General features: G+C 41.8%; 1 protein-coding gene across 1 annotated transcript in view; it reads right to left on the bottom strand.

Annotated features, from left to right (window-relative positions):
• Positions 1-22298, bottom strand: part of STAG2 (STAG2 cohesin complex component) — a 183447-nt gene that overhangs the window by 21346 nt on the left and 139803 nt on the right. Inside the window, exons 23-31 of the mRNA XM_077826345.1 lie at positions 22111-22203; positions 19512-19686; positions 17321-17460; positions 15081-15182; positions 10823-10971; positions 9981-10109; positions 6678-6883; positions 6008-6197; positions 5808-5921 (exon numbers count right to left, since the gene is read on the bottom strand). Of these exons, the coding sequence (XP_077682471.1) occupies positions 5808-5921; positions 6008-6197; positions 6678-6883; positions 9981-10109; positions 10823-10971; positions 15081-15182; positions 17321-17460; positions 19512-19686; positions 22111-22203 (1298 nt within the window). The remainder of the gene's footprint in view (positions 1-5807; positions 5922-6007; positions 6198-6677; positions 6884-9980; positions 10110-10822; positions 10972-15080; positions 15183-17320; positions 17461-19511; positions 19687-22110; positions 22204-22298) is intronic.

Raw genomic sequence — 22298 nt, forward strand, 5'->3', positions numbered from 1 at the left:
CTCCTTCCACCAGGCCAGGGAGGCGAGGACCAGGGGAGGGATCATAAGTACGGAGTCCAAGAGACGTCTGTTCAAGGAGTATACTAACACTAGCCCCAGTTGGAGGGGCCTGATGCACAGTCTTGCATATTGGACCACGTAAGTGCAAGCTGCCATGTGACCCAGTGGCTTGAGACATACTAGAGCTTTCATGACTGGGTGGGCCATATCCTTGGATATCAGGTTTGCCACGGTCTGGAATCAGGCCTCTGGCAGGAAGGCCCTGGTCTTGGTCAAGTCAAGAACAGCCCCCATAAATTTTATTCTCTGAACTGGGACGAGTTAACTTCTGCTCGTTTATCAGCAGGCCCAGCTCCCTGAAAGCGGTTTGGACCCCATGCTGAAGCTGTCTTGCACTTGAGCCTGTGACCGACCTTTGATCAGCCAGTCGCTGGAGGTACAGGTAAACCTGAACACCTCACTACCTGAGGAAGGCTGTTAGAACTGCCATCCACTTCGTAAAAACCCTCGGGGCTACTGATTGGCCAAAGGGAAGAGTGGTGAATTGGTAGTGGCAATGACGCTCTACAAACCTGAAAATCTATGGCCATGGAAGATAAAAATCTGGAATTATTCATCCTTTAAATCGAAGGTGGCGTACAAGTTTCCTGGGTCCAGGGGGGAAATGTGATGATCCAGGGAGATCACGCAAAACCTCAGAGCTTGTTTACACTACCACTTACGTTGATGTAACTTAAGTCACTCAAGGGTGTGAAAAAGCCAACCCCCTGAGCGACGCAAGTTACATCAACTTAAAGCAGTGTCCACAGTGCGCCATGTTGGCAGGAGACACTCTCCGCCAACACAGCTTCCACCTCTCGTTTAGGTGGAGTAATTATGCTGACGGGAGAGCACTCTCTTGTCAGTATAGCATGTCTTCACCAGATATGCAGCTGTGTCAATGTAGTGCGGTAGTGTAGCCCTCCGTTTCTTGAGATATGTATTGAAGTGACGCAGGTCCAGGATGGGTCAGAGTCCCCCTTCTGCCTTTGGGATTAGGAAATATTGGAAGTAAAAGTTCCCTCTCAAGTCCGGAGGAACTTTTTCCATGGCCCCCATACACAGGAGGTACTGCTCCTACTGGACAAGAAGCTGCTCGTGAGAACAGTCCCTGAAGGAGCACAGGAATGGGTGGATAAAAAATGAAGGGTAATAATGTCACTATGCTCAGGACCCACCGGTCTGATGTTATGGATGCCCAAGGTGGGCTGAAGAGTGACAGTCCAAAAATAAAGGGGGGAGGAGGGAGATAGATCTGAACTGGTGACTGGTACAGTGCCCTCAGGTGCACCTTCAAAAGGCCTGCTTGGGCCCACGGGAGTATCTCTGAGGCCCTGATTGAGAGGCTGAGGTAGACAGAAGGGGCTGGTGCTGTTTACCTCTGCCTTTTCTTTTGTAGGCCTCCTATCTTGGGAGGTCCTGAGAACTAAGGCTGTTGCTAGGGAGTGAAGTGTTTTCTGGAGACAGATGGAGTGTACCGCCCTAAGGATCGTAGTGTGCCCCTTGAGCCTTCAGTCTGAAGTCTCATGTCCACCTGCTCAGAAAAAAGAGAGGAGCCTTCCAACGGGAGGTCCTGGATTGACTATTGGACCTCCTGGGGAAGGCCAAAGGACTGGAGTCAGGAACAGCATCTCATGGTGACTGATGAGGCTACCGTCCGGGCTGCTGAGTTAGCAGCATCCAGAACCACCTGGAGAGAGGTCTTGGCCACATTCTTACCTTCCTTTAGGAGGGCTGCACACTCCTGCCTTGCCTCTTGAGGCAGGGAGTCACTGAACTTAGACAGGAGTCCCAGTGATTAAAATTGTATCTCCCCAGCAGAATTTGCTGACTGGCGATACACAGCTGGAGGTTACCTGTGAAATAAACCTCTCTTCCTAAAGGGTCCAGTTTCTTAGTGTCTTTCTCTTTCGGTGTAGCAATTGACTGGGCCTGCCTGTCCCTTTTGTTAGCAGCAGACACCACCAGGGACCCCAGGGAAGGGTGCGAGTACAGGTAGTTGAACTTGCTTACTGGCACATAATACTTCTTCTCTACCCTCTTTGAAGTGAAGGCCAGAGAAGGAGTCTGCCACAGGACCTGGCCTGATCCCATTACTGCCTCTCTGATGCGCAGGGCTACTCTGGATGGAGTTGCTGCAGCCAGGACCTCAATAAGGTTGTGTGATGTCTCTGAGCGCCAAGCCTAGGTTTGAGGCGACCCACTTCAGAAGGTCCTGTTAGGCCCTGAAATTGTGCTGGGGAAGTAGACTGCTGGGACCCGCAACAACCTCATAGGGGGAGGACAAGGAGGTGTCCTGCACCAGAAATGGGGCTCCTCCTTCTCCCTCTGCCCCAACTATGTCCACTGGAAGCATGTCCTGGACTTTGGTACTGGGGTCGGTGCTGGAGTCTGGATCTGGTGCTGAGTGTGAAGAAGAGTTAGCCTGTCTCCCAGAGGCCACCAAGTAGGAGCGGTGGGAGTCAAACCCCAAGAGTTCTAGTTGGGCCACTGCACTGGCCAGTGATTGCTGGACAGTGTCCACCATGAAGCTCCGGGGAGTGGGGAGCTGAGTGCCAATAGTGGGCTTTTTTCGGTATACAGGGGAAGACTATTCTTCTGTCGGTGACCATGGTGGAGCATTACCCGCTTCTGCTTCCATACGGTGCCAGGATTCTGGGGACTGGTGGTGTGCCAGGGAATGGGATGCCAGGATCGGGTAGGGCTTGCCCCGGGTGGTACCAGAGGACCTGGTGTTGGAAAGGTGCCTGATGCACCGTTTGCCCTCCTGGTTCTGGAAGCAAGAGATAGTAAGTTCCCCAGTGCGGCTGGATGGACTGGAAGAGAGAGAAGGTTCCTTGCCACCTGATAAGCCTCAATGGTTAACAGCACTGTCAGTCCACTGGTACTGTGGTGACTCAGTGGTGTCAGTGGAGGGTCCCACACCAGACTCATCTCTCTTGGTGGAGTCGAGGGTGCAGACGCACGTTCAGGGGTAGAAGAGTGGCCCAGTGCGGGTCTCACTCTGTCTCCCCACTTGTTTCTCCTCTTCTCCACAGGAAAACACGCTTTCTCAGGGTGCTGCTTTTTGTGCTTCTTCCATGGCACTGGGGATGAAGAACAGTGCTTGGAAGTGCCTGGTGCCGAGAGAGCACTTTGCACTGACACCGAAGTCTCAGTGGCAAATCAGACTCGTTCGGCTCTGAGACAGGCTTGAGGGTGGCTTCCATGAGGATAGCCTTTAGTTTGATGTCCCATTCCTTCTTCTTAATGTGGGGTCTAAAGTCTCACTAGATTTTACACTTGTTCTTAATGTGAGTTTCCCCCAAGCACTTTAAGCAACTCAAGTGCAGGTCACTCACAGGCATAGGTTTTCCACAAGAGGCACAAAACTTGAAACCTGGGGACTGGGGCATGCCCAGCCCCTGGGACAAAAAATGCTTTGATGATGAGAACTACATACACTAACTATATAACTATCACTTTCAAAAACTATACATGTTAAACTATTAAAACTATGAACGGAGAAGGAGTCCAAAACCACTGGGAAGAGCCTAGCCAAAGCAAGGAGGTAAGATGGAATTGAGAGAGTGTGGGGCTGGCAGCACCCCTTACACCAACACACGCACTTGGCTCCAGAGAGTGCTGGAGCTGGCCCAATGGACACCACTAAGAGAAAAATCTCCAGCAACAGTACACGCGGCAAGCACATACCTAGCATGGAATGGACATGAGCAAGCACTCAAAGAAGAAAAGATTTCTTCTTAGAAGAATGTGGTGGAATGAGGTTGGTGGACGACCTAGCAGCGTGCGAGTGCCATATGAGGGAAGTGTCCAGACCATGGTCTGATGCTAGATGCAATGATCTCTCCAGGAGAAGTCATAGCCAAATGTCTCAGTCTTTTCTGGTCCTGGCAGTCAGGTTCTGGCAATGGGTACACTTCTGTGGGATGTGTCCCTCACCTAAGCAGTAGATGCACTGTGGGTGACTGTTTGCTTACCGGGAATGCCTCCCAGCAGGAAACACACCTCTTAAACCTAGGAGATCCAGGTATAAGGATGAGGAAGAAAGCTTCCCAGTCGGGAAGGGTGGGAAGCAGGAAAACGAAATCCTAAGTTATGAATTAATGGGGAGGGTAAGAGGAAGGAAAAATGATAAAGAAAAGAACTAACTACTAAACTACACTTAATCTAACAGGCAAGGCATTATCTAAGAGCTCAACGGATAGAAGGGCTGTGCTTTGGATTCAATCCCAGACCAACGGCATCTGAGAAGGAACTGGGGGGTAGCTGGATTGCACAGTGCTATATGTGTGTGTGTGCGCACACACACACATACGCCACTCAGAGCGAGACAGGGAGGCGTGCCATGTGTGGTCCAATGAAGATCTCTAATCCCAGGCGCAGGGAGTGCTGCCGCACCTACAGTGTAGCACCCACAGGGACATCACTCAAAGAAGGAATCACTCTTGGTTCAACTAGACAGCCTGGTAGCTGAAAGGAACTGAGAGGCGGGTCAAAGCCATGGATCCTTTTATATGCTTGGGTCCAAATGTTCAGGGCCATGAGAGAGCCTGGTCCCAAAGGGCAAAGCTTTCTAGCATGTTCTGATAATGATATGGATGTGAAGGTGCTTCCCCAAGACATGGATCGCTACTGGCAATTCTTGAACCTACCGTTACAAAAACTCCTGCCCACTTTCCCAATCCACTACAAATCATTGGCCCAAGAAAGCAGCACTGGCGCCGCAGAATGCACTGTGATGCTGACGTTACACCCATCTCTGACAACAGCCTATATGAGTGTGGCGTACTGTGTGTTTTCCCTCCCTGCCCAACAAAAATGAGTTAAATTTTTAACATTCTTAGTTTAAAAAAATTCAAAAAATATATGTTTTTATTTTGCAAAATTATGCAATTGTTAAAAATATGAATTTCCCTGTAACTTGTCTTAAACCATCCCCGTAAGAGCTAGCTCTTGCAATTGACTTTACCAGGATAATAGTTGTTCTGACTCAGTTGTGTCACCCAGCGAGTGACAACCAGATGGTTGGTCATGGGCATGCCTAACGTGGCAGACACTGTTTATAATTTATAATGTGTTAAATTCTATTGTTAGTTTTGTCAGTTGGAGCAACTAGGCAATGTTTTACAGTTCTACTTTTTTTAGATCGGTGTAAGTAAGGATAACCATGAGTACCTACCACTGGACTTCTTGGACTAAACAACTTCTCTAAACTTTAAATGTTTGTTTTTCAACAGTCACAAAAATTAAACATGATCTTGGAATCAAGACTTCAGAGCAAAAGTTATTTCTTCTACACATATAAAACTCTTATTTTAAAAATCTTTTTACTCAAAAAGATATTGCATTCAAAGTGTATTCTCAAGTACAATTCAATACAGTATACCAAAATTTGCCAGTGCTAACAGTTAATTTAGCATCAGATTCAAGTTCACATTTGTATCAAATTCATGTCATGTTAAAATACATGGTATTACTTTAAATCTTTGGAATCTATATGAAAAAATAAAAATAGTAAGAAACGAAGCAGCTTAACTTGCTTAGTCATATAAGCTAAGTTAATTTTATTGTCTTAGCTTCATTTCTATTTTACCATTGCTTCCATCTCTAGGCATTTCTAAGATGCCAATTGCCAAGATATCAAGGCAACTCAAAAACAGTAAAATTCAGAAAGTGTAACAGGGGAGACTATATAGATATATATAGTCCTATGAAGCCATGCACAAGAAAAAAAAATTGTAAACCTTTAATTCAGTCTTACTCACATGGCATGCTGCAAGTTAGTTCTCAGTTTGACATAGTTCATCGCTGCCCTCTCCTGCTGTTGCCTAGCTGCTTCTTCTTGTTGTCTTTGAGCCAACATCCACGTTACTTGCGTGCTTAAAAAAAATTATTCTCCTTTAAATGTGAACTGGTTTCATATTTGAACAGTAATACAATGTACACGTTAGTTGTCTCTACATACTTGTAATCAAGTGGAGCTTGATGGTGTTCAGGCTGCATTGGATATACACCCATGTAACTTTCTTCAGGTCGCAACCGCTTAGGCTCCCTCATGATTGTAGAAGTGAGTTGTGGCGTTTGCATCATGACTGGTGTGTGCATTGTCTGCTCCCTGTTCAACCACATGCTGTCACTACTACTGCTTTCTTCAGCTGAAAGTGAAGAATAATATCAGCATATATTTTTCACACCAATTTAAAATCAAATTATTTAAATATGACAAATATAGAGTGATATATCTTTTAAGCATATGCATAGATGTCCACTGTGGATCAATAATAAAGTTCTTACCTTTTAAGAATCTGCAGAGTAAAATGTACTCAAGAATGCCTTGGCACAACTGACCATTGCATAAACTATTTTAAATACCTTCCCACTAAAAGCACATTGTTTTTTCCTTTACGTATCTGTGTGCCCATGTCTTATCATTCAGACTTCCTATTCAGGGTAGCATTGCAAGAAATGTATATAGACAAAATTAGGTTGTAAAGATACAGAAAGGACAAAGATACTCTTATCAATCTGACAAATATGAAAACTCTCAAGGTCAGATCCCCAGCTTGTGTAAACGAGGTTGGCTTCATTAACTTCTAAAAACGTCAATATATTTTATACTAAGAAAAAATTCACACCTTCAGGTATTTTCCGCTTCCCTGTTGCTGGTTTTGTTTTCTTATTCCTTACTGTAGAACCTCGACTGCTGATTCCACTAATGACTGACATAGTATCATCATCACCTCCAGCTAGTAAGGAGTTCCTATAAGACATGAGAGGAAGCCACACATCTTCTCTTCGTAGAGACATCTGAAAGGTCATGAACTTCTCCAAGTAAACATACCTTTAAAAGAAGTAATGATTATAAATGTGCAGAATATATTAAGACATTCCTATATTTTAAGAAATGTAAGCTTATTTGATTACTCAAAAACTTGCATCATAATGTCATCTTCATTCCTAATTTCAAAGACTTTTATAATCTAATTAAAAAGAAGTCTTGCCAACAGCAAACTCAACAAGATGTCTAGACTTGCTCATCCACCTTCGTGTGAAAACAACAAATAAATAGTTTGCCTTGTTGTGATCACACTTGTTTGCCCCAGTCTAAAGTTACTCATGGCGTAACAAAAATTCCATTTTAGAGATTATATACACATTTAGTACATGAACAAATGAAGGTTACTTGTAACTTGGCATATTCAGATTTATGGATAATGTGCCAACTGGGGCAGCTTAACAATCTCTAAGCAGTGCCTGTTAGCAGGTGCATGTGTGCTCTATTACCCCTCCAATCCGTGTTCACAAACATTCTGAGGGTGAGAAGCTATGTAAGTGGGTGATGGGCCCTCTACCATCTCAATTCCTTCTACCGCTGACCCAAAGAAACCAAGATAGGACTCTGAGAAGGAGGGGAAGGTGGGTGGGAAGTATGAATACACAGAGTCATCTCGAAGAACTCAAGTTACAAGTACGAATACTTCATTTAGTCATGTCTTAAATGCTTATATAATCTGCAAAATGGAATCTTTGGTATTCCACTTTGCTTTGATGAAGCCTTGGACCTGAATGACTTCCTCTTTTGTTGAAACTGCAAGGAAGAAGCTGTTTGCTGGTGTTGTTGCCGTCTTTGAGTTGAAAGATACAATGAAGATTGAGGATAAAATTGTATCTGATAGTGAAAAGGAGTAGATGGTCTCTCCTTCTAGCAGTGAAAAACAAAACAAGCAAATGAGCAGTAGATTTAGTCTTAACTTTTCCAAAAGCTTGTCCTCCTTGTTACTGAAAAGAGCATCACTCTCAAAGGCAAGATCCCAAATCTTAAACCTAGTGTCCATGGTCACCAACAGACCAGGGATGTCTTCTCAAAGTAACAGCAGATGCTAAGACTCTGGCCGAAGAATCAAAAATATCAAAAGAAGCCCTGAGAACATGCTTTGCCACATTATGTCCCTCTCCCAAGATAGCACTGGCCAATCTCCTCTGTTCATCTGATAACTCTTGCACAAAGATAGCTATTTTCTCCTACAGATAGAATTCATATAGTGGGACATTGCCACGGGGTAATTAGAGTCTGTAATACCTAGAGATTAAGAAGAAAAAAATTCTTTTCAGGGCATCCAACTTCTTCCCTCTTTATCTGTGGGGGTTGAATGAGCTTGACCAGACCTAAATATATTACTCGCTACTGCAACCACCAAAGAATGTGGCAAGGGAAAAATATGAAAACACAAAAACCCCTCACATGGGATTTGATACAGTTCATCTGCCTTCTTAGAAATGGGCAGACAGGAAGCAGGGGTAACACAAACTGCTTTAGCAGGTTGCAAGAGACTATCCAAAATGGAGGTACAAACTGTCTGAAGGGCTGAGGAAACCAAGAGTTGGGGGGCATAAACTTGGAGGGCTCAGATCTTTTGGCTCTTTCTTGATCCTCTTTAACTGTGGATCTGTCCTCAGATCTGCTATGGATCTCACTGGAGACAACAGCCCAGAGGATGAAGAGACATGAACTGTGAGAAAGGTTTGCCTGGTGATCCTGTAGGAGATTTAGGAGGAGGAGGCAGATATGGTCCAGAGAAAGACTATCTTCCATCCTTCCTCTCTTATTGGGAGTAAGGGATTTAGACCTTGGAACTGTCTTCCTTTTCCTATCCTCAAACAATCTTTCACTCATATCCAAAAAATAATCAGATGCCAAACAAATTTCTACTACTACTGTAACAGTCCTCTTCGGATCAGTCATTGATAATAGGTTTGGTAAAGACAATTGTGCCTGACACTGGCTGTCTTCTCCTTCACCTTTTTCTTTGGAACTGGCAGCATACACAGAGTCCTTAACTTCAGTCTGAACACACATGCCTTTGACATTCTCTCAGCTTTAACAGGAGGATCTGACTAACTAGGCATGTCATCTAGAACCAACAAAGAGACATCCCTGGGATTTCTTAGGCACCTTACCTTGATGCAGCTGGAGCTGAGAGAGACCTCTTAGCCTTCAGAGCTGAAGATCTCTCAAAACCCAAGGGTCTAGCAGTAAGTTTCCTTAAGCAGGAGCACCTGCAGCCTGTTTTGCCTCTCATTCTGGGTGTGAAGGTCCAACAGATGGAACACCCAGAACGGGAGTGACTCTCACTGAGGCACTTAACACACCTCACTTGATCATCCCAATGCCGGAAAGATGGCTGAACAGAGAGCACATTTCTTGGAACCTGGCTTCTTCTTTGGATCTGCCAACCTACAGAACCAAACCTAAAAACTAAAACTAAAAATTACTAACACGCTAACTATACTAACACTAACAAGAAGCTATCCAAGACACTAAGGTAGGAATAAAAATCTGATCCAAAGGACCATAACAGTTCACTTCCATCTAGCACTAGCAGCTGGAAGGAATTGTGGTGGTAGAGGGCACAGCGCCCCCTTATATAGCCCCACTCTCAGAATGTTCATGAATGTTGAGGTGAGGAGGTGCACCTGTGTTCTAGCAGGCACTGCTCAGAAAGGTTCCATAGATGAGCCAACCAGTGCAGCCTATTACCCATATAACTAGGAATACATACAGCCACTTGAGGAAGAGCAAGCTTTTCAAACTGTTAATGCTGCTTATTCTTTCCATGAAAACCTATCATTTCAATAGCTGAAAGCAGAACAGGAGAAACCAAGTAATCTATTAACAATTATAGAACAGCTAATACTTCCTTAGTTTTTAACCATTCCTGTATACTTATTACAAAACTTAGGGACTCTGCTATAATAGCTTGCCTTTCCCTTGCTTTTCTATTAATTCTAAATGTTACTGAAGTTTACTTCAATAATAGTGATCGCAATTTTTTGCCTAGTTAATAATAAAGATTAAAGATAAAATGTTATCAAATTTAACTATGATGTTTTCGTCATTTAACATTTCATAATATTAAGAACTTTCAGAGAATACTTACACTGTTCTTTTGTCTTGTCTGAGAAGTTTGGAGGAGAACTCACTCAGAATATCAAGAAATGCCAAATTTAAAGGAGGATGGCTCTCACCTTGTGGATTAGGCTCTTTAAAAGCAAACTCTATGCCATCTCTGAAAATAAAAGTTAAAAATTAAGATTTAGAAGAATTACCTATTTTACAGTTTTCTATAGCACCACCCACATGACCAAAGTATCTAATCACTGAGAGAGTTCTAATTTATCATTTCACTCCTTTCTCCCTGCATTAAATCCATGAAGAACACAATCAAGATCAAAACCACCATTCTTCCAGATGTATTGGATAGGACACCCTTGAAAGTTGTCAGTGTTACTCCTACGTTAACTGGCGGAATTGCTGTCTCCACAATCTTTCTTGATCCTGTCTAGTACATGGAATGACCTTGGTCCTCCAACATGACAAAGAAGAGTACTACCAGTAGTCAACTGGGTCAGCCTTCATTATCAACATAAAGAGGTTGAAAACACTTTTTCATGATACACTACAAGAAATGCAATCAAGTAAGAGATACTAGAATGATGCTGAACAGTAAAATTATTCAGTGCTTCAGTTTTTATTTTGATGTAGTACAGTCAGGCTCCACTTAAAGCTATGGAAAACCTGGTTCTTAGAATCAACTGAAACTACAATAGCAAATCACTTTTTTCACCTCTACCTGATTGGCAAAATAAAAGATCCTCAATAGCACTAAAATATTTTGTATTAATACACAACTTTGGTAAATTCCCAAAAGAAAATATTTATCATGTCAGAAACAAAATTTCTTGGTTGAAGAAATGAAGTTTAAAAAAAAAAGATAATTACTTGTGTAACATGGCAATAGCTTCTCTTGTTTTTAGTTGATCAAGTCCAAATGTTAAAGCAAAACGTCGAGCGAGTTCCTTAATACCACTAAATGTCGGTGATGATCTGTCAAAATTATAACCATTTTCTTGTATCATCTCATTGAAAAGCTGCATGAAATGAGTAAGAAAGATATTTACTGATTAAAATATACCAAATATTATATAAAAACTAGACTGAGAACTACAGATCTCACTTTTGTGAAGAAAATAAATTTTGCATAGTTAGGCAAAGTTTATAAAATAATGAAAACAGGCCACTTATGAAAACCTAGGTCTACAAATACATCTCCCTGCCAAGTCAAGATTACTCCTTAAACTACATTCTCTAATATGTTTAGTCTATATCTAAATCTAGCGAACGGGGGAAGTCCCGGATGAGTGGAAAAAGGCTAATGTAGTGCCAATCTTTAAAAAAGGGAAGAAGGAGGATCCAGGGAACTACAGGCCAGTCAGCCTCACCTCAGTCCCTGGAAAAATCATGGAGCAGGTCCTCAAAGAATCAATCCTGAAGCACTTGCATGAGAGGAAAGTGATCAGGAACAGCCAGCATGGATTCACCAAGAGAAGGTCATGCCTGACTAATCTAATTGCCTTTTATGATGAGATTACTGGTTCTGTGGATGAAGGGAAAGCAGTGGATGTATTGTTTCTTGACTTTAGCAAAGCTTTTGACACGGTCTCCCACAGTATTCTTGTCAGCAAGTTAAGGAAGTATGGGCTGGATGAATGCACTATAAAGTGGGTAGAAAGCTGGCTAGATTGTCGGGCTCAACGGGTAGTGATCAATGGCTCCATGTCTAGTTGGCAGCCAGTATCAAGTGGAGTGCCCCAAGGGTCGGTCCTGGGGCCGGTTTTGTTCAATATCTTCATAAATGATCTGGAGGATGGTGTGGATTGCACTCTCAGCAAATTTGCGGATGATACTAAACTGGGAGGAGTGGTAGATACGCTGGAGGGGAGGGATAGGATACAGAAGGACCTAGACAAATTGGAGGATTGGGCCAAAAGAAATCTGATGAGGTTCAATAAGGATAAGTGCAGGGTCCTGCACTTAGGATGGAAGAATCCAATGCACCGCTACAGACTAGGGACCGAATGGCTAGGCAGCACTTCTGCGGAAAAGGAACTAGGGGTGACAGTGGACGAGAAGCTGGATATGAGTCAGCAGTGTGCCCTTGTTGCCAAGAAGGCCAATGGCATTTTGGGATGTAGAAGTAGGGGCATAGCGAGCAGATCGAGGGACGTGATCGTTCCCCTCTATTAGACATTGGTGAGGCCTCATCTGGAGTACTGTGTCCAGTTTTGGGCCCCACACTACAAGAAGGATGTGGAGAAATTGGAGAGAGTCCAGCGAAGGGCAACAAAAATGATTAGGGGTCTAGAACACATGACTTATGAGGAGAGGCTGAGGGAGCTGGGATTGTTTAGCCTGCAGAAGAGAAGAATGAGGGGGGATTTGATAGCTGCTTTCAACTACCTGAAAGGGGGTTCCAAAGAGGATGGCTCTAGACTGTTCTCAATGGTAGCAGATGACAGAACGAGGAGTAATGATCTCAAGTTGCAGTGGGGGAGGTTTAGATTGGATATTAGGAAAAACTTTTTCACTAAGAGGGTGGTGAAACACTGGAATGCGTTACCTAGGGAGGTGGTGGAATCTCCTTCCTTAGAGGTTTTTAAGGTCAGGCTTGACAAAGCCCTGGCTGGGATGATTTAACTGGGAATTGGTCCCGCTTCGAGCAGGGGGTTGGACTAGATGACCTTCAGGGGTCCCTTCCAACCCTGATATTCTATGATTCTATCCCAGGGTATGAGGTTTTCAGTACATTCCTAATGAGACAACTGCACAGTTTAGCACACCTTGTTCTCAGGACAATTCCCCAGATTCCCATCCTAAATATATTCTATTTAGCTATCCATACGGGTTCCAGAGGTGAAAGTAAGCCAGTACGCCCCAGTACGGCGTACTGGCAAGAGCCGGTACGCCGTACTGGGGCAGCCCAGCTTCCCCAAGGGGCAATTTAGAGGGCCTAGGGCTCCCAGCAGTGGCTGGAGCCCCAGGCCCTTTAAACTGCCTCCAGAGCCCCGCTGCTGGAGCCCTGGGGTAGCAGCTGCAGGGCTCCGGCGGCTATTTAAAGGGCCTGGGGCTCCCCTGCTTCTACCGCCCCGCCCTTTAAATAGCCCCCGGAGCTCCTCCACCGCTACTCCAGGGCTCTGGGGGCTATTTAAAGGACCAGGGCAGTAGAAGCAGGGGAGCCGCAGGCCCAGAGCCCTGGGGTAGCGGGAGCTCCAGGAGCTATTTAAAGGGCTGGGTCTCCAGCTGCCTCTGCCGCCCAGGTCCTTTAAATAGCCGCGGAGCCCCGCCACTTCCCCAGGGCTCCGGTGGCTAATTAAAGGACCGGGGCAGTAGAAGCAGTGGAGCCCCAGGCCCTTTAAATAGCCCCGGGAGCCCTGGGCTGCTGCTGCTATCCTGGTGGGGGAGGGGGGGGAAGGAGAAAGGGGGGGCACATACCTTACAGGGTGGGCTGGCTCTGACCCCTCAGCCCCACCCCTTCTGGGGGCAGAGCTGGCTCCAGCGTACCGGTAAGTCATTTGACTTACTTTCACCCCTGACGGGTTCTCATGTGACTCCTATCACTGTACTGTGGAGTGCCCACTCAACCCATTAATTTCTATTTCACCCCTTTGTACCACCCTAAATGAAAGTTCCTCCTCTCCACCTCTACAGTGAAATTCTGGCTCCACTGAAGTCAATGGCAACAATCTCACCCCCCATGTTTATATCCTTCATTTATTGGTAGACCTACATTAATATGTGGCAAAACTGAACACACTGAGCTCTTTTAATCTTTCCTCTTAAATCAATACTTCTAGCTTCCCATTTTGGTGCTATTCACTAAACTTCTTTCCATTTGTCAGTATCTTTTTTGTAAGAAGGTAGTGGAGCAAAATACAATCTACACACCTTCATGAACAAAATGATTGGTAGCAGTTTATTCCATGAAGTGTCTATTTATGCAGTTTGTTGCCTTTTTTGCAGTTATATTACACTACAAAATGTCTTATTTCTTGTACACTATGGGTATGTCTACACAGGGATAAAAAACCTGCAGCTGACTCAGATCAGCTGACTTGGGCTCAAGCTCTGAAAAATCACTAGAAGGTCCCAGAGCTCCAGCTCCAGCCTGAACCTCTACACAGTGACTTTCAGCCTTGGAGCCTGAACCCAAGTCAGATGACCTGGGCCAAACATGCCCTGGCTGCAGGTCTTTTACCCCATCAGTCCTATGGTCTCTTTTCAGCTCTTCTGCTTCCAAGAGTTCTCCCCTATAATGTAGTTTCCTAGATGCAATAGTAAGCATTTTTCCAAGTTTAATATATTTTCTACATTCTCTGGGTCCCTTTGTATTCTTTTTCCGATCACACTGGTATTTGGAACTTCTGTCAAGTTGGCACTATGTGACCATTATTAGTATACTGTTCACTATCTTTTTTAGGTCATTAGTTGTCTATAGGATACATGCAGAGGAGGCTGATGAGATGGCAGCATTTTATGGTTTCACAAAAAATTACTAACTTAAGCCTGTTGGAGAGAGTCAAAAACTGTATAAAGAGAAATTAGCAGTTACTTGAACATTTTTCTTTCTAGGCCTACAATGAGATCCATGTGGGTGATCCCTTGCAAACACACAGCACCCCACTAAAGTCAATGTGGGTCCACCTGAGTTATGTGATTGCTGAATTAGGGCTTTTTAATTTCTGAGATGGGTGAAGCCTTTGCCAAGCACTGATGTGTAATAAACAAGGTAAGTCTTTTTCATTACTTGATAGAATGAAAACAGTGGGGAAAAAAGGGGGAGCTATTTTTCCTTGTTGATCTGCTCAAGAACATGGAATTAAGGAAGTCTGTAATGCATTTATTCCATTATTAAAATGAATTATTCTAGAACTGGAAGATATTATGATAGAGTCCCCCTTCATTAGATTTTTACAATCTTTTCCCCACCTTTCATTAACATAATACTTGAAGACAAATGCAGAATAAGCAGGGTTTTCTTTAAATCACCTTAAAAATAATTATAGAGCCTTACTTTACAATTTAATCTCTCCTTCTAACACTCCCCTCCACACAATTTCCTATGAAACGTTACCCACAACCAACAAGGAATATTTTATTATTCTGTATTTATATATAAACATTTAAAATGAATAATTCTTACCTGCTGTAAACTAAGAATAAGTGTCTTCGCACACTGAATTTTGTCTATCTGTCTTGTTTTACTCATTGTTTCTTTGATAATATCTCCATAGTCATTGTAATACTAGAAAAAATCCACACAAAAGAGCTGAAGCTTTAGATTTTATAAAAATATACTTTACGACTGAGCCCTTCAGAAAAGAATGCTGCATTATGTACTTTATTTACCATGTACCTTGCCAGAAACATGTTCAATACCTAACAAGAACGAAACTATGAAATAGCTTTACAGTGTCAAAACACACATTTTTCACCACAATAAAATTATCAAAATTATACTCTAAAAAACTATCGGAAAATTTTGAAAAGTTCAACAGAAGTTTTCCATTGCCTTTCATACCCTGCTTAATGAACAATAGTGTCTGTTTTGAGGCAGAATGACCTATTTAGCTTCATGGCTGACAGGCATACTTAATATATACACAAGCATTAGTAGCACTGCCTTTCTTGGAAGGAGAGCTCGTTCTAGTAAATCTAGTGGCGGGGAAACCCCATTTTCTTTGTGGCAAAGGGGGTATTCCGTCCTCAACTTCTACAGGGAGGGCTACCTGTCCTCCGAAGCTGCCTTCTTTAAATAAATAATAAATATAATAGAATTTCCTCCATTGTTCCTTAAAAGTATTTAAAATTGAATCAAGAACCTATATTTACTCTTTAGTTATCGAGCAATCACGATAAAACAATTAGGAGAGAACCTCTGTCACTGTGGTTTAAAAAAAAAAAAGCTGTACGCTCAAGCTAGGTACACACTACAGCTTAAGTAGGTATAACTTATGTGGCTCAGGGATGTGAATAATCCACCTTTGTGAGCGATGGAAGTTACACCGACCTACGTGCCAGTGTGGACAGCATTATGTTGGTGGAAGAGCTTATCCTGCCGACGCTGCTATCGCTGCTTGCAGGCACTGAAGTAATTAAGTCAACAGGACAGCTCCCTTCTATCAGCTTAGAGCAGTGGTTCTCAACCAGGGGTATGTGTACCTTTGATGTTACGCAGAGATCTTCTAGAGGGAACATCAACTCATCTAGATCAGTGGCTTTCAACCTTTCCAGACTACTGTACCCCTTTCAGGAGTCTGATTGGTCTTGCACACATTATACCTCACTTAAAAACCATTAGCTTATAAAATCAGACATAAAAATTCAGAAGTGTTACAGCACACTATTATTGAAAAATTGCTTACTTTATAATTATATGGTAAAAATGAGGAAGTAAATCCATTGGAATGTAAGTATTGTACTTACATTTCAGTGTATAGTATATAGAGCAGTATAAACAAGTCACTGTAGGAAATTTTAGTTTGTACTGACTTTGTTAGTGCTTTATAGTTAGCCTGTTGTAAAACTAGGTAAATATCCAGATGACTTGATGTAGTCCCTGGAGGACCTCTGTGTACCCCCACAGGTACATGCAGCCCTGGTTGAGAACCACTGACTTGTTTATACAAATCAGACTCCTAAAGGGAGTCTGCAAAGGTTAAGAGTCTCTGGCTGAGGACATCTGCACTAGCAGCGCTACAGCTGTAAGCTCTGTAGTGTAGCCATAGGCTCAGAGTGGGGAACAGCATGGAATAGTTAATGCATTTTTTGTGGCGCCAAGGAGCAACAACGTTTTATGTTCACAGACAGAAGGTTCAGGATTAGCAGGTATGGCCCTGGATCCCAGGAACAGAGGGTATTATTTATTGAACTAAAGCAGTAATCTATGTGTAAAGAGTAAAATTTCTATTTGTTGGAAATCTCTATTCCCTAGACCCAATAATTTTTCCCTCCTACAAAACTCTGAAAGATCTTGTTTATCAAAAAGAATTTCTAAACGTCCTTTTTCATTTGGAATTAGGCATCATTCAGTTGATTTTTATTCATTTATAGTAACGAGGTTAAAAAAGCTGGTTACCTTCCCAAACTCAAACAAGAAATCAAAAATACCATATCAGGATGGGAAAATAAATCTATTAAAAGGGTTAAAGATCAGCTGTGGGAATATTTTTACACACTAAAACAATGTGTTACTCTGACACAAAGTTGTCTTTGCAATTTTCCATATGGAAACATGGGGAACTACCTGTTTATATTGGATTTAAAATACATCTTTCACATAATGAAAGAAACTGGGACCCACAAGGTTTAATTACAAGTACAATTTTTGTTTTACTGCAGTATTTTTAATGTTTCACTATTATACAAAATCTTCAAATTTACCTTCATATATTGCTTGAAAATATCTGCAGCAGTATTCATTTCAACCACAGTATATACAATAAGTTTACAAAAAGCTGCAAGCAAATTTCTTCTTTTGTGCAATGCTTCAATCTTGCTAGCTTCATCATCCTGCTGTCCATCTGGAAGGTATGCAAAGCATTAAACTACCTAGTACTTTTGTTGTTTTTTATTATTCAGGTCATTTACTTACTCAAGTGGCTGAACAGTTTACATTTTAGCCTTCTATATGAAGAAGTGTTACAGCAAAGCACCAGGAGTCAAGGCTCAAGAATTCTATTCCCCGCTTTCCCAGTAATTCACTTTGTTACCTTGGGACAAATGACTTCACCTGTCTGAAAAATGGGACTAGTATCTATTTCAAAGGAATGTTACAAGGTTTAAATAAGGCTTCTAAAGTACTTTGAGATCACTGAATGGAAGGTGTTACTTTACCCTAAGTATATTTCCTAACAATACAGCAGCCATATTACTGTGACAAACTGCAATATTTGATTAAACTAATACATTTTTAACATTTGCTAAAAGCAGCCTTATTACTACAATTTATTTTCTACCTTTTGGTAATGAAAAAGTATTTCTTTTCAATGTTTATGTAAACAGTTACATTCTGACCAAATCTTATAATACACCAATCCTGTCATGGGAGAAACGGCTCTAAGTGAGCAAGTACCTCACATTCCCTAGACACATTCAAATCCTATGACTTTTTAGAGACTATTAACAACGATGCCAATTCTAGTAGAGATTTGTGTGACTTCCACTTTCTTTGTAATCTCTACACCACCATTTTATTGTAACTATTTTTAACTCTCTCTCATACTGGGACTAATCTGAACCAGTTGTAAATGTGAAATGCCCTACACCCTTGTTATCGCATGCTGTTATCAAGTCCCCATTTCACTTTACACCCTTATTAACTTATCATTGGCTTTGTGAAATATTGACTAAGTAGTATTTACTTTGAGTGCAGCCAAGAAAAGCAAAAATAGAAGCTCACAAGCAAAACTGTAAAGAAGTTCAGTACCAAAGTTAACAATGTGGTTTTAATACATGGGATAACTAAATCACATAGGTTAATTAACTTGCTACCCAAGGTCACAGAGTAATCTTGCAACTATCAGATTAGAATCTAAAACACTCTGGTGTCCAGACTCTTTTGCTCTAACCAGTAAACCTTTCAGATTCTTAAATAAGTAAAACAGCTCACACACAATGTGTTTGTGTTATGGGTTTTGGTTGCCTCTCCCCTCCCCGTATATTAAAATTTTAAGATTTATAAATAATTTTTGGCTTAATACTGCACCATCAAAGTCAATGGTCATTTTACTACGGACTTCAACAGCAGCAAGTTGGGGCCCCTTATTTGGGCAAAAAGAAAGATTTATTTTACAGGATTTTTTCTTACATACATATGTATTAAAAAAATAAGAGTTGGAAAAAACCTCATGGTTCTGCTTGCCAATTCTGGATTGTTCCCCATAGTATGTTTTCTAGTGTTTCTAGTCTATTTTTAAACATCCCAAGTGATAGAACTTCTACTACTTCCCTGGGAGACTATTCTACAGCCTAATAAGTCTGCCTGAGTCTCCCCCACTCCCCTGCAAATATTCAATCTAAATGTTTCCTTTCTTACATTACACCCTAAACAATTTCTCTCTATACACAGCATTACTGTTCAAATACTTATATGATAACTTAAGTTACCAAACAAAACCAAGATGCTTCCTAAACAATTACAATATGTTGACTTAAATTGCTTTTATTACTAGGCACGTACATACATGCATATTAGAAACATATCCATGTGATAAATTATTTATCGTGTTCCTTTGGTCATTTCCCCCGTTTTCTGTTTACCAATCCATATCTGTCTTCCCAAGAACTACTTCCAACATCCCAAAATCATGAATAGCTTCAAATGGCTGCCTCTATCTTCATGGATACTCTTGTGTTTGCATGTACACAAGAACTGGCAAGAGTGCATAAGAGCATGGACATAGGATAGCGAGCACACGCAAGTGCATAAGCTAGAAGGCAAAGTGAACACAGAGAAAACACCTGACATTTTTATTATATATATAAATAAAATAAAAATAAAATGTCAGGTGTTTTCGCTGTGTTCACTTTGCCTTCTAGCAATATATATATATATATATATACACACACACACCTGCACTATTGCTGTCATCATCCTGGTCAATGAAGACATGATCTAGAATGAAGCTGAGCAGTTCAGACTGTAATGAAGAATCAGGAGTGTAAACAAGTGGCTCTAACATGTCACGCCCTCCTGACATAATCTGATGGCTGAAGATCATCAAGACATCACACAGAATAGTGAAAGCCTATTAAAAAAAAGAAAGAAGAAACAAAGACTTCCTATATTGAATTTCTTAAACTTCTGCTCTTTCATCAGAAACTGTATTTTAAATAAACTGGAAGTTAAACAACAAAAAAGGTACTTACATTCCCAATGCAGAAAATATTTTACATTCAAAGCATGATCCTAAAGAAATAGTAGTAACTTCACTCACATGGAGTAGTCCAACTGGATGCAATGAGACTACCCACATGAATAAAGGTTTCAGAGTAACAGCCGTGTTAGTCTGTATTCGCAAAAAGATAAGGTGCCACAAGTACTCCTTTTCTTTTCACATGAATAAACTCTCTCATATGTGTGCTGGCTGAATTGGGATCAGACCCTCTAAAAAAAGGGCACTCTCAAGATTAAGTCTATTACAAACTGAAATATTTATAGGATTTAACATAGGAAATTCTGATGTCAAGTTCTGTCTGAAAGGTATCGTGGAGCATTTTTTAAAAGCAGCAAGATAACTGGGAAAATATAAGGGGTCCTCCACTCAAAAATAAAACCAACACAGTAGTAAAGTCTGAAAATTTTGTACTTAAACACTCGAGATAGAGGCCCGCATTTTTTGCCAATGCAAAAACAACACAAAATAAAATGAAAACAAAGAATAAAACAAAAAGCAACTGATGAAACTAAATGAAACAGAACACATTCACCCCTTAGTGATGGCTTCTTGCTCCAGGCATTGCAACCTGAATGAAAGAGTCACAGCGCTGCTTGGGTTTGACCCAACTGCCCCTCTGTCATGATGACCTTCTCCCCTACAGGGCTACCTACAACTTTGGCAGAAGCTGATTTAACCACTCCAGGGCTTCTCAACACAGAGGACAGGACCTGACTGTCCCCACTCCTCAGGGAGGGGACTCAACCCTCCTTTTGCCGCCAGGAAGGATAAAACAAAATTACACCACCACCCCCCCCAAAAAAAGCCTGAAAAACTGTAAATAAAAAGATTTTCACGGGGCTCTCACTATAGGTGAACTATTTTCTCTACGTATTTTTCCTTTGTCCTTTAGTTAGATAATTGTCCATTTCACAGCATTTTTCTATACACAATTTCACTATTTTCCCTTAATAGTCACAAAAGAGACATGCCTTGGTTACTTTCTCTGTTTGCCTGGATCTTTACACAACAACAGAGGAGAAAAAAGCCATCTGTTCCTCAGGACAGGGACTGTTTTTTTGTTCTGTGCTTGTACAGAGCCAAGCACAATGGGGTCAATACAATCTCAGTCCAATCCCTTCCAGTCTCTATCCTCCTCCTTTCGCCCCAGGACTTCATCCAACCTCAGCTGCCAGGGATCACTGTGGCACAGGGAACCAGAACTGAGAACAGGAAGACACTCTCTTATGTGCTGTCAGGAGGGCCACAGATTTGTCTGGTGAAGATGAGGAGAAATGATGACCTTCTGGGACAGGAATATCAGTGGCATCTTCATCCTTCCATTCTTCTGAGGATAAAGGTGGCGCCATCTGTTATTTGTGAAAACACTTTCATGCCCCATTGGTGAAGGTGCCAAGATAGGAGATGACAACCAAATTCAAAGTAAGTACAGAAAGACTACTCTGGAGGAGTTCAACCAGTGATCAAAGCCAAAGGTCAACAGAACAGAAAGCATAAAAGCAACTGAATCCAATTCCTGAAGAGTGGTTTGAAGAAGCCCTGACATCAGATCCAAACACATGAGCTGATCTAGCAACCAAGCCTCACAAACTACCAGATCCTGAATCAACAGAACAAGATTAGGATCCCAGTACAGACTCAAGCAAATCAGTGCCAGAAAATAATGTCTTTATATCCATCTCCAAGAGGTATTTCTTTCTAATGGACCTTTCTGGTCTCTGCATAGACAGCTGGTGACTGACTTGCGCAAAGAGCAAAAATTGAGACCATGTCCCACAATCCTGGATGGAAAAGGTCCTAAGTATGTTTGTCAGAAACAGACATTGGATTATCCCAAGACGGGACAAAGCCAGAAACGAACAGACTCTGCTTCAACTGTAACTATGTCCGCTGACAACACAGAATTTTTAACCCTACTGGGCATTTAATTTCCATTACATTATTCCTAAATATAAACAAAGAACTTCGATTATATCTATGAAGTAATAACATTTCCTGAAAGTTCATACTTGCTGCCTACGGTTGTCAGAACGAAATGAGCTATAGTTGGGCATAGATACCTCTTTTACCCAGTCCCAGGGGGACTGAGGCAGAATACATGCACAGCACTACTGGACACAGCTATTCACTGAGCTTGAGCATCCAGCAAGCTGCGCATATCACATACCCATGCAGGCAATGCAAAAAGAATTACTTCTCATTTAGATTGTTTAAACACTTTTAAAAGCATCAAATCACTGGTATAAAAGAGTAAGACTCAGAATAGTCACTAACCTGCTCTTTAACAGCAGTGTTTACGTTGGTCAGGTAGTGCTGACAGATTTGACAGAATACCCTCATCTGTTTCTTCAAACGTAGAAGGTCCTCCTTTAAAAATAAAACATTTTAAATAGAAATTAAATACAGTTTAACACTTTTCAACTTTATACTGATGAATAAATATTTTTTTGATTGAAATGGGA

Source organism: Eretmochelys imbricata, chromosome 9, assembly GCF_965152235.1.
Source record: "Eretmochelys imbricata isolate rEreImb1 chromosome 9, rEreImb1.hap1, whole genome shotgun sequence".
NCBI classification, from domain to species: domain Eukaryota; kingdom Metazoa; phylum Chordata; order Testudines; family Cheloniidae; genus Eretmochelys; species Eretmochelys imbricata.